This window comes from Artemia franciscana, chromosome 19 (genome assembly GCF_032884065.1).
Source record: "Artemia franciscana chromosome 19, ASM3288406v1, whole genome shotgun sequence".
NCBI lineage: Eukaryota > Metazoa > Arthropoda > Branchiopoda > Anostraca > Artemiidae > Artemia > Artemia franciscana.
This window is the reverse complement of record NC_088881.1, coordinates 2,665,141-2,678,530: the sequence shown is the minus strand read 5'-3', so window position 1 is coordinate 2,678,530 and position 13,390 is coordinate 2,665,141. Positions and strand designations below refer to the sequence as shown.

The 13,390-nt window shown below is 35.4% G+C and overlaps 1 protein-coding gene across 1 annotated transcript in view; it reads right to left on the bottom strand.

Annotated features, from left to right (window-relative positions):
• Positions 1-13,390, bottom strand: part of LOC136039169 (dynamin-like GTPase OPA1, mitochondrial) — a gene marked incomplete in the record, with an annotated part of 327,166 nt that overhangs the window by 278,166 nt on the left and 35,610 nt on the right. Inside the window, 2 exon segments of the mRNA XM_065722682.1 lie at positions 1,010-1,167; positions 4,691-4,801. Coding sequence (XP_065578754.1) covers positions 1,010-1,167; positions 4,691-4,801 — 269 coding nt within the window.

The following is a 13,390-nucleotide window of genomic DNA, read 5'->3' as shown; positions in this document are numbered from 1 at the left end:
CTTTGGGCAAATTTTCACTTTTAGATGGCGAAACTTTAGACTAAGCAACTGGCACCTCTGGATTAAAGGTATGAACAAACGAACTTAAAAGTGAATAAATGTTGCTCCTTTAGGTTCATCAAAAAATTATTGAATAATTTAAACTTGTATTTAATTCTTTTGTCTAGGATTGATAGGAGTATATTTTGCTTTTTTTTACTACTTATTAATTATTAGTGTTTTTTTATAAGTGATCTTATAATCCTCTTTTATTTTCTCTTTGTCTTAGTGTTTAATGACTAACGTGTCTTGGCCTTTGCAGGGCAAAGAGCCAAAGTTAGGGTTTGTGCCACGTATATATTGTATATCAAATTCATTGCGAATAAATCTTACAAAAATTTTGATATTAAAAGATGACATACAATTCATCTAGTCCATGGCAACAAAAAACTTAGAAGACTCGAAGCCGAAATGCAAACGACATTCAATGTATCGTTATTGTTTTTGTTTGCGTTTTTACCATTTAAATTTGAAGAGCGTTTATAACCGAAACTATCATCATTGAAATCTCCAAGTCATTAAAACTATGTCTTATCAAAAACAAAAAATGAAAACCTTGGCCGCAACCACCATGAAGGAAAAAACCCCACAGTCTTACCGTTACCACCGTGGCAACTTGCATTTACTTAACGATTTCAGAAATAGTACGAGAAGCTGGGATCGTGAGTGGTTAACACTTGTCGAGTCGCCAACAGTGCACATACCCTCCTGGAACCTAACACGTCGTCAGACCTCGAACGCCGCGACGAGGTATAACGTGAAACAAGTAAAGTATCATATTTCCCCCTCCCACGAGAGACAAGGAGGAGGGGTAGGAGAAGGAAAACTTATCCTCCGTTTCTCCTCTTTTTCATAATACAGTTCAACTTTTACCATAATTCCCCCTCTCACGTGAGACGAGGAAGAGGAGGAGAAGAAGAATTTCTCCTCCATTTCATAAAAAAAAACGAGAGTGACAGGGGAGTTATACCTTAACTTTTCTTTTCGGGCCACCAGTTATGGACTTCAGCATCATTTGTTTCCGTACTTCTTTATTTTCCTTTTCTAATTTTTCCATTTCCTTTTGATACTTCAGCTGGACTTTCATAAGTTCTTCCTGTAAGGCTCCTACCTCTTTTTGCAGACGTTCTAAAATGATGCTCAATTCAGTAAGCGAAAATTTCATGTGAATTGAAAAAAAAACGTCAAATACTACTTATAACCCTTCCCCAGGGACTATAAAGGCTAAAATACATAGCAGGTACACCAACCAACAAAATATACCAACCCCTCATCATAAAGATGGCCAATTTCAATTTAATGAATTCTAATGGTTTCATACTTTTCTTCTTAACAATACAGTTCAACTTTTACCTTAATTCCCCCTCTCACGTGAGACGAGGAGAAGGAGGAGGAGAAGGAAAATTTCTCCTCCATTTTTCTTCTTCACAATAGAGTTCAACTTTTATCATACTTCCCCCTCCTACGTGAGACGAGGAGGAGGAGGAGAAGGCAAATTTCTCCTCCATTTCTCTTCTTCTTCACAATACAGTTCAACTTTTGTCATAATTCCCCCTCCCACGTGAGGCGAGAAAAAGGAGGAGGAGGGAAATTCTCTTCCTTTTCTCTTCTTCTTCACAATACCTTTCAACTTTTATCATAATCCATAGTTATTGAAAATTGATGGATTCAGGGGGAGGTTCAGGGGCATATGCCCCACCAGGAGGACAAAAACTACAGTAATTAAATGGTCAGAGGGGCAAAAAATACCATTGATGGAGCCAAATTTTATATATGTGTATATAAAAAGATTTTGGGTATGAATGGAAACGTTCAATTTAGTTTGTATTTCATCTTGATGTTCTTATCAAATGTTCAGTTATTTCTTTCTGTGATTTGACGACATTGAGTCTTGATCCTGAAGTTTCTCCTTCTCTACTTAACCTGTCAACGATAGATCTAAGCTGCTTTTGGCTGGTTAGAAGTGCATGGCTTCAAACTCTTCTTTGGCAGAGAAAAAAGACCATTAAACGATCTCTTTCCCCAACATTGCAACTTTTTTTCATAATACTTAGTTATCGAGAACAAGCGTTTCATGGTTCCAGGAATAGCTGCAAGCTAGCAAAGAGCAAACCCTGGCCCATAGTTACCAAAAATTTAAAATGTGTTTAAAAAAAACTGTCTAGTGAGGAGAAATCGCCATTTGTAGCTGATTCAAGAATGGTAACTTTTATTTTGATTAATCTTTACGAGTGGCGGTTTAGAGGGACTGAGAGGCACTGGCGCAGAGATTTTAGGGACATAAAATTTCAAATTGATAATCTAACGGTTATAATCAATTTAAAATTCTTGAAATTTATTTTTAATTAAATAAAGTAGAAGGTGTAGTTAATAACTGAAAATAAATAACAAATTTTTAATCAAGTAATGAACTGAAAAAGAAATTAATTAAATAATAATAATTAAATAAAGATAATAATAATTAAAAATAAATTGTTAATTAATTCCTAGATTGACAATAAATTGTCAAATTTCAATTAAAGTCAATCAAATAAAAAAAAGATTGTAAAATTTGGCCTGAAAAGATTTTGCCCCGGGCGCAAGAGAGGCCAGAGCCGCCAATGATCTTATTGCCGTTTGAAATAGAACGAGAAGTATACCATTGGAATCACGCTTGTCGAAAACCCTGTACAGGAAATTCCCCCACCTCGAACAACAAGGAAAATCCTTTTTTGCATGGGTAGCACTGATGTGGCTTCTTTTCCAGTGGAATACTGGAGCATCATGGGGAACATTTTAAGGGCTATTTTAAAAGCTATTTTTTGTCTAATCACTTTTTATAAATTTGACTTGTAACAACAACATAAAGTGCCGACCCTAAAAGCGAGTACTTATGTCCTCTTTTTTATTTTAATTTTTTGGTACTAGCTGGCACTGGAGCATCATAGATAACTCTTAAAAGGAATAATTTAAAAGCTAATTTTCATGTCTAATCCCTTTTTGTAAATTCAACTTGATAACAGCATCAAAAAGTGCCATATGGCACTCTAAAAGTGCAATTGGGGTATCTTGAGTTGGCAATTTCGGTTGGGGAATGGAAAGTTTGGGGGGCAATGGGACATCATAGAGAGTTGTTTAAGGGATTATTTGACAGCTAATATTACATCTAGCCTTTTTTTGTAAATTCGACTTGACATTACCGTCAGCCATATGGCATCCGAAAAATGGGTGTTATTTCCGTAATGGAAAAGCTGGGATGAATGAAAAGGGTACTATAGTGATAATCTCCAAGGTTTCAGATCTCAATCCTGAAGTTTAGAGTCTTCCTTCTTTAATATCCCCTCCCCCAGCCCTCCTTAATATTATTCATAAAGAGTCGACTGACTAGCAGAACTAGAAGGCTAATGCAACATGACAGAGAACTGCTTAAGGGCTACTTGAAAAGCTAATTTTTATATCTGATTGATTATTATAAAGTCGTTTTGATAATGTCATTATATAATGATGACGTTATTTGTTTAACATGATTTGGCGTGATTTGTTTGTTTCTACTTTTTAATCGAAATGACGACAAAGGGGCCTTTTCCAATGAAAAGACTCCATATGGGTATTTTTCTAAATCTGGTCTGAGATAAAAACTAGGGGGAGCAGAACCCCCACCCCCCATCCATTGTTGCAAATAGGAATAGCATTCAGGAAACATTGTAGGGAAAAGTTTAAAGGTGCTGAGAATTATCTTCAATGAGGGTAAAGTGCCTTATATCTGGCTTCTTCGGAGAGCCAATATAGTCACCCTTAAGCAAGGGAGAGCAAATATTTCTTTGCTTTTTGTTAAAAATGCCCTCTATGACCTTTGGTCAATAGTCCCTTTGAGGTCAAGGGTCAATTGACCCTTGGTCAATACTTCCCTTTTCCCTAGTCAATATTCAGTCCTTCGTCATCGCCTCCCGCGTTCTGCTTCTACCAAAATCCCCCTTCTTGCTCCAATAAAAGTTTCCACTCAAAAATATGGAACAAATTTCACCCCGTACTTATTTTTCATTTTAAATCAGTGAATCCCCCCCTACTCTCCCTTTACCTTAAAACCGTTTAATGTTCATTTTTAAAATTTTGAGCTAACTAATTTTTGGTCGTAAAACTAAATTGTCCTTGTGTTTTAATTATTTTATTCCCTTTTAAGTTTTACAAGTTTTAATTACTTGACATTTTTACTGGTTGACATTGACCTTTTATTTTAACGAGTTTAAATTATTTTTCAAATTTTTACCGATTAACACTGACCACTGTATCCACATTTTTTCCCCGACTGGCCATTTTTTATTTGTTTGTTTTTTTTATTTTTTTTTTTTTTTTTTTTGTTTTTTTTTTTTTTTTTGTTTTTTTTTGTTTTTTTTTTTGTTTTTTTTTTTTTTAATGACGCTGAAGTACGAATTCGGCCTATTTGGACTCTGGATAGCCATTTTTCAGTTATTAACCGGATCTCATCCTAGAGGATCAATTCAAATCTATAGAAAATTTCAGCGTGCTTTCTGTAAATTTATCTAAAAAAAAAGAAAAAAAAGTGAAGAGTGAAGAGCAAAGTTTTAAAACAAAAAACAATCACTGCCTTGCAGTTTATGCAACATATTTTTGAAAAACTGTTGCAAACTAACTGAAGAGGAGGTACACTTACCTATTTTTTGTTGAGATTCAGCCAGAGCTTCAGTGGTTTTGTCTTTTCCTCTATCTTTTTGCTGTTTTTCTGATACTGCTGCTTGGACCGTCGGAGATAAAGCTTCAAGATCTAGAATACGTAAGAATTTTAACCTTTTCTTCTACTCAGACTATTCTTTCATGTCTTCTTAACTGTCTTATTTCATCTCACCAGTGTCTTATTACACCTCTAAACGATGAAGTCAGGAGAAGACGTGAGGATCGGCAACTTGTCTCCAATATTTTCAAAAGAGGGGACTGAGATGGTTTGGTCACACAATGCGCAGATCAGAAGACTATTAAAATACCTCAAACGTCTCTTCTTCCACTACCAGCCAGGAAGAAGAGAACTGGAAGTCAAAAGAAGAAGACGTGGCCCGCGACGGTAAAGTTCAATCTCGGAGGATTCAGAAAATACGGCCGTTGTTGAGATCGTCGGTCGCTGGAGATCTTAGAACCTGCCACCCTCGAGCGAAACCTCTAGAAGGAGACAAGCCGTTGTCTGCTAGGCGCCACGAAATAGAGAATCTGGTAGATAGATGGGGTTATTTGATTTCTTTTTCTGACATACACTTGAGGGGATTCAGTACCTTCAAAACATTTTAGGAGCCTCAGCGTCAGCTGACCAGCTCAACGATAAAGGAACTGTCGGAAATTTTGCAAGGGGAATAAATTATAGACACCATAGAGAGCTATTGAGAATATGTGGTTTGACTCAGAGAGGTTCTGAGAGAGGTTTGACTATGAAACTTGATGGAAAAGAAAATGAAATTGTATGACCCTTGTGTCGATAAGGTTTTCAATCAAAGCGGTTGACACAAAAGGAGACTCCCAAAGCTGTCAAATTACTCTAATGATATTTCCTTTAAGCCGAATTTGATTGATATCCAAGCAGGTATGCAAGAATATTTTTAGGGGTTGTTCTTTCCTGAAATTTAAGAAGAAAACTCTGCTTCGTGTAATCGGCACAAAGCGGAAGGAAATAAAAGGTTTTTCTTAGATTTGAGGGAAATCGGGAGTAAGCTTTTACTTTTCTGTCGTTTATTCAGATCTCTTATCCAAGCTCTAAAGTTATTGCAAGACAAAAAAAATCCATTTCAAGCAATTTGGCTACACAAGCTAAAAACGCTAATAATGAACAACATGTGGTGAACCATCAAGGTATCAAATCTCCTTAAGTAATAATGTGATTGGTTTACAAAATGCGTCACAAAAATGAACCAATGGAACTAATGCACGCTTTTGAACACGTAAGTAAACATCAGTAATCTCTCTTTTCTCTTTGGCACAACTAAAACTTTGGCTGAAAATATTTTAGTAATTCAATCGTAATCCAATAAGGTCTTCGGCTGGTAAGAACACTACCAAAGCCCCACTAAGATGCAATGTTATTAGTGGAAACATACACTAACATGATTAAACTTCAAAGTGAATGGCTATCAAAATTATTTTGTGTCTTATTTTAGTGTCTTCGCATTCATGCTAAAATGCTTATTTTAGTGTCTTCGCATTCATGCCAGAAAAATAAGGCCTGAGTATAAAACAGAAAAATGAGCTTGTCTCTTACACCAAAAAACGTGGTTTGAATTAGTATTTTAAGCTCTTTTTAATCTTCAACTTTTGGACAAATAACGGGGAAAAAACTCAGCTTTCAAGAGCATTTATAGATTTGGAAATTTTCCAAATTTCACCAGACTTGTTTTTTTGTTGTTTTTTTTTTGTTTGTTTTTTCAGCTTGAGATGTAAGGAGTTTGCGAAAAAGGAGAAATATCACCAAGATGTTAACTGGTCAAACAGTTCGTGGTAACGAACTGTAGTAAGGAGCGACCCGGCTCAATAGTAACCAAAACTCTAAAAAATGGAATTTTGGTACCAATAGTTACATCAAAAGAATTGCATTTTAATGCTGATTTTAAATATATAAGTTTCATCAAGTTTAGTCTTACCCATCAAAAGTTACGAGCCTGAGAAAATTTGCGTTATTTTAGAAAATAGGGGGAAACACCCCCTAAATGTCATAGAATCTTAACGAAAATCACACCATCAGATTAAGCGTATCTGAGAACCCTACTGTAGAAGTTTCAAGCTCCTATCTACAAAAATGTGGAATTTTATATTTTTTGCCAGAAGGCAGATCACGGATGCGTGTTTATTTGTTTGTTTTTTTTGTTTTTTTTTTCCAGGGGTCATCGTATCGACCCAGTTGTCCTAGAATGTTGCGAGAGGGCTCATTCTAACGGAAATGAAAAGTTCTAGTGCCCTTTTTAAGTGACCAAAAAATTGGAGGGCACCTAGGCCCCCTCCCACGCTAATTATTTTCCCAAAGTCAACGGATCAAAATTCTGAGAGAGCCATTTTATTCAGCGTAGTCGAAAAACCTTATAACTATGTCTTTGGGGATGACTTACTCCCCCACAGTCCCCGTGGGAGGGGTTACAAGTTCAAAACTTTGACCAGTGCTTACATGTAGTGATGGTTATTGGGAAGTGTGCAGGCGTTTTCAGGAGGGCTTTTTTTATTGGAGGCAGGGGTTGAGAAGAGGGGGACATGCTGGGGGAACTTTCCATCGAGGAATTTGTCATGGGGGAAGAAAATTTCCATGAAGGGAACGCAGGATTTACTAGCATTCCTTAAAAAAAAACAATGAAAAAATAAATATGAAAAAGTTTTTTTTCAGCTGGAAGTAAGCAGCAGCATTAAAACTTAAAACGAACAGAAATTATTACCCATATGAGGGGCTCACCTCCTCCTAATACCTCGCTCTTTACGCTAAACTATTTTTAGTAATTTCAACTATTTATTCTGCGGCTTTTGTTATTCACGGGTCATTCTTAATGAATTGGGACAAAATTTAAGCTTTCAAACAGTTCGTGGTAACGAACTGTATAGTAAGGAGCGACCCGGCTCAATAGAAACCAAAACTCTAAAAAATGGAATTTTGATACCAATAGCTACATCAAAAGAATCGCATTTTAATGCTGATTTTAAATATATAAGTTTCATCAAGTTTAGTCTTACGCACCAAAAGTTACGAGCCTGAGAAAATTTGTGTGATTTTAGAAAATAGGGGGAAACACCCCCTAAAAGTCATAGAATCTTAACGAAAATTACACCATCAGATTCAGCGTATCAGAGAACCCTACTGTAAAAGTTTCAAGCTCCTATCTACAAAAATGTGGAATTTTGTATTTTTTGCCAGAAGGCAGATCACGGATGCGTGTTTATTTGTTTGTTTTTTTTTTCCCCAGGGGTGATCGTATCGACCCAGTTGTCCTAGAATGTTGCGAGAGGGCTCATTCTAACGGAAATGAAAAGTTCTAGTGCCCTTTTTAAGTGACCAAAAAATTGGAGGGCACCTAGGCCCCCTCCCACGCTAATTATTTTCCCAAAGTCAACGGATTTTATTCAGCATAGTCGAAAAACCTTATAACTATGTCTTTGGGGACGACTTACTCCTCCACAGTCCCCGTGGGAGGGGCTACAAGTTACAAACTTTGACCAGTGCTTACATATAGTAATGGTTATTGGGAAGTGTACAGGTGTTTTCAGGAGGATTTTTTGGTTGGGGGGAGGGGTTGAAAAGAGGGGGATATACTGGGGGAACTTTCCATCGAGGAATTTGTCATGGGGGAAGAAAATTTCCATGAAGGGAGCGCAGGATTTACTAGCATTATTTAAAAAAAAACAATGAAAAAATAAATATGAAAAAGGTTTTTCAGCTGGAAGTAAGGAGCAGCATTAAAACTTAAAACGAACAGAAATTATTACCCATATGAGGGGCTCACCTCCTCCTAATACCTCGCTCTTTACGCTAAAGTATTTTTAGTAATGTCAACTATTTGTTCTACGGCTTTTCTGATTCAGGGGTCATTCTTAATGAATTGGGCCAAAATTTAAGATTTAGTGTAAAGAGAGAGGTACTGACGAGGGGGCGAACCCTCTCATATGTGTAATAAAAACATGAGAATAAAAAATTCTTTACGTAAGCTAGTTTATAAGTTACGTATATCTTTTACTAATAAAAAGATTCGTAAAAAATTAAAAGTTCTAGTTGCCTTTTTTATTAACCAAAAAATTGGAGGGCAACTAGGCTTCCTCTCCCGCTCTTTTTTCTCAAAATCATTCGATCAAAATTATGAGAAAGCCATTTAGCCCCCCCCCCAAAAAAAATATGCAAATTTCGTTATAATTATTTCTCTGCGGAGAGCCAAAATCAAAACATGCACTGATTCAAAAACGTTCAGAAATTAAATAAAAAAAAACAAGTTTTTTCAACTGAAAGTAAGGAGCGACATTAAAACTTAAAACGAACAGAAATTACTTCGTATATGAAAGGGGCTGCTTCCTCATCAACGCCGCGCTCTTTATGCTAAAGTTTTTTACTGTTTTAAAAAGAAGAGTTGAGAGAAAGAGTCAAACTTTAGCGTAAAGAGCGGGGCGCTGATGAAAAAGCAGTCCCTTTCATATACGAAGTAATTTCTGTTCGTTTTAAGTTTTAATGTCGCTCCTTACTTTCAGTTGAAAAAACTTGTTTTTTTATTTAATAGTGTAAAGAGCGAGGTATACTGACGAGGGGGCGAACCCCCTCATATATGTAATAAAAACATGAGAATACAAAAGTTCTTTACGTAAGCTAATTTATAAGTTACGTATATCTTTTACTTATAAAAAGATTCGTAAAAAATTAAAAGTTCTAGGTGCCTTTTTAATTAACCGAAAATCGGAGGGCAACTAGGCTTCCTCCCCCGCTCTTTTTTTCTCAAAATCATTCGATCAAAATTATGAGAAAGCCATTTAGCCAAAAAAATAAATATACAAATTTCGTTTTAATTATTCCTCTGCGGAGAGCCAAAATCAAAACATGCATTGATTCAAAAACGTTCAGAAATTAAATAAAAAAAAAAAACAAGTTTTTTAATTGAAAGTAAGGAGCGACATTAAAACTTAAAACGAACAGAAATTACTCCGTATATGAAAGGGGCTTTTCCTTCTCAACGCCCCGCTCTTTACGCTACAAGTTTTTTACTGTTTTAAAATGTAGAGTTAAGAGAAAGAGTCAAACTTTAGCGTAAAGAGCGGGGCGTTGAGAAGGAAAAGCCCCTTTCATATACGGAGCAGCGGCGTAAAAAAAGTGGCTTTATAAAAAGTGGCCTTTTCAGACCCTAAAGAGTCCTAGCGACACTCCAGAAGGAAAAATGTCAAAAAGGAACTAAAGCTCTTTTTGGCAACCCTGCTTTTATACGAACAAAAACGACTTGGGAAGGAAAAGAACAGAACACGAATAAACCCATCCCTTTCTCTCAGTTTAGCGGAATTTTTAAGTGGCATACAAAAAGTGGCTTTATAAAAAGTGGCCTTTTTAAGCGGCGTACAAAAAGTGACTAAATAAAAAGTGGTCTTTTCAGACCCTAAAGAGTCCTAGCGACACTCCAGAAGGAAAAATGTCAAAAAGGAACTAAAGCTCTTTTTGGCAACCCTGCTTTTATACGAACAAAAACAACTTGGGAAGGAAAAGAACAGAACACGAATAAACCCATCCCTTTCTCTCAGTTTAGCGGAATTTTTAAGTGGCGTACAAAAAGTGGCTTTATAAAAAGTGGCCTTTTTAAGCGGCGTACAAAAAGTGGCTTAATAAAAAGTGGTCTTTTCAGACCCTAAAGAGTCCTAGCGACACTCCAGAAGGAAAAATGTCAAAAAGGAACTAAAGCTCTTTTTGGCAACCCTGCTTTTATACGAACAAAAACAACTTGGGAAGGAAAAGAACAGAACACGAATAAACCCATCCCTTTCTCTCAGTTTAGCGGAATTTTTAAGTGGCGTACAAAAAGTGGCTTTATAAAAAGTGGCCTTTTTAAGCGGCGTACAAAAAGTGGCTTAATAAAAAGTGGTCTTTTCAGACCCTAAAGAGTCCTAGCGACACTCCAGAAGGAAAAATGTCAAAAAGGAACTAAAGCTCTTTTTGGCAACCCTGCTTTTATACGAACAGAAACAACTTCGGTAGGAAAAGAACAGAATACGAATAAACCCATCCCTTTTTCTCAGTTTAGCGGAAGTGAACATTGTGCATCAGTGACCGATAGGTTATTTAGCTTCTTGAAGTGAAAGTCTAAGAACTCATTAAACTAAATTAAATTTAGCAGAAAAGATCGACCTTTACGATAAAATTACATATTTCATCTATTTTTTTATAGTTATTTATGAGATACGTTTTAGCATGAAACTTGTTATGGTTGTCTGCTTGCTTGACGACTTGGGCAGTCAAATAGACACAAAATGAAAACGAAAGGTTTGCTTTAGATACGATAATATTTATTTTCAGAAGGGCTATCACAAGCTCTAATAGAGTTGAATTCGCTTTACATGTCCAAAAAGAAAAAGCAAAACAAAGACAAAAACTAATACAGCAGAAAAAAAGTAGAAGAAACACCAATCAACCATAAAAAAGGGTAAAAAAAAAAAAATACCAAATTTGATAAGTTCGCATCATTTCAAATGAGGGAAACTTTCAATTACCGCCGCAAATTTTAATTGCAATTTTTAATCGCAATTTTCAATCATTTTTAATTGGCCCTGAATACGTTTACATGGGATTGATTTGCTGCTTCCTGGTATTCTACAAAGTAGTAACCCTACCAAACCCTACAAAGGCGTGTGGGGTTGCTTGGTAGGTAGACCTTTGAAATAGATTGAGATTGATGGATTTAATATTGGCAATAATTGTTCATTGTTTTTTTTCCCTTCGGGATCATGATATTATGTTGTTTTATTGTGTATGAACTATTTATGTAAGTTTTTTCTCGGTACACGGTTTCACCCTTCTGCTTATCATAGATTAACTCATTATTTTTTTTGTTTTTTTTCTTTGTTTTCATTATTTTTTTTCTCTTCTATTTTTGGTTCTTTTTCGTTAGTAGCACACCCTCGCAAGCGACGCTTTTGGTGTGCTACCGATGGATTTTGTCTCTGTTATTTCTTTTGGATAATAAATTAATACTACTACTACTACCATAAAAACTCGAGTTGGTACATTAATAGATAAATATTCAGAAAGGAAAAAAGTCTAAATGATTGAATTATATGGGTTGCAGATTAGGCACGTATCGTTTTGTAGTTTGTTTTATTAGTGATTAATTAAAAAAAAAAATTCCGAGGGAAGTAAAGAGCGAAGTTGAAACTCAGCCTATCTAATATACATCAATAAAACTAGTTAAAATAAATCAACCAATTATATTTTGCTATTTTTCTAGGATTATAGAAAACTAGCGCTTTATTTAAAAGGCAAAAGTCAAGTATAAAAAACAGGAGTGTTGATTTGGGAGTCGAAACTGAATATGTAGCCTGACAACAATGAACTAATCTATAACTTTTCACAGTCTTACACCAGTTGTGACATCATTAACTTTCAGTATGCAATTAAAATTATCTTAAAAACACGAGCGTAAAATTAAATATTTTTTTAATAACCGCGAAGTAATTGAAGAGGTGAAAGAAATATTGGATTGATTTATCAGGTAGCATTTTGGACTTGCCAGCTATAATACCAATAGTGAGTAATATACAATCTTAAACTATAAGAAATATGCTTTAGTATCACTTGAAATGAAGATCAAATAAGGCATAATTTCAACCCTAGAAATCCTGCTATTTCTCTCTAACAGTGAACTTCAAGCTATGATACAAATTAAATAAAAAAACAAGTTTTTTTAACTGAAAGTAAGGAGCGACATTAAAACTTAAAACGCACAGAAATTACTTCGTATATAAAAGAGGCTGCTTCCTCATCAACGCCCCGCTCTTTACGCTAAAGTTTGACTCTTTCTCTCAATTCTTCTTTTTAAAACAGTAAAAAACTTTAGCGTAAAGAGCGGGGTGTTGATGAGGAAGCAGCCTCTTTCATATACGAAGTAATTTCTGTGCGTAAGTTTTAATGTCGCTCCTTACTTTCAGTTAAAAAAACTTGTTTTTTTTATTTAATTTCTGAACGTTTTTGAATCAATGCATGTTTTGATTTTGGCTCTCCGCAGAGGAATAATCAAAACGAAATTTGCATATTTTTTTTTTTTTTTGGCTAAATGGCTTTCTCATAATTTTGACCGAATGATTTTGAGAAAAAAAGAGCGGGGGACGAAGCCTAGTTGCCCTCTGATTTTTTGGTTAATTAAAAAGGCAACTAGAACTTTTAATTTTTTACGAATCTTTTTATTGGTAAAAGATTTACGTAACTTATAAATTAGCTTACGTAAAGAACTTTTGTATTCTCATGTTTTTATTACATATATGAGGGGATTCGCCCCATCGTCAGTACCTCGCTCTTTACACTAAAGCTTAAATTATATCCCAATTCATTAAGAATGACCCCTGAGTCACAAAATCCGTAGAATAAATAGTTGAAATTACTAAAAATACTTTAGCTTAAAGAGCGAGGTATTAGAAGGAGGTGAGCCCCTCATATGGGTAATAATTTCTGTTTGTTTTAAGTTTTATTGCTGTTCCTTACTTCCAGCTGAAAAAGCTTTTTCACATTTATTTTTTAATTGTTTTTTTTAAATAATGCTAGTAAATCCTGCTCTCCCTTCATGGAAATTTTCTTCTCCCATGACAAATTCTCGATGGAAAGTTCCCCCAGCGTATCCCCTCTTCTCAACCCCTCCCCCCAATCACAAAAATCCTCCTGAAAACG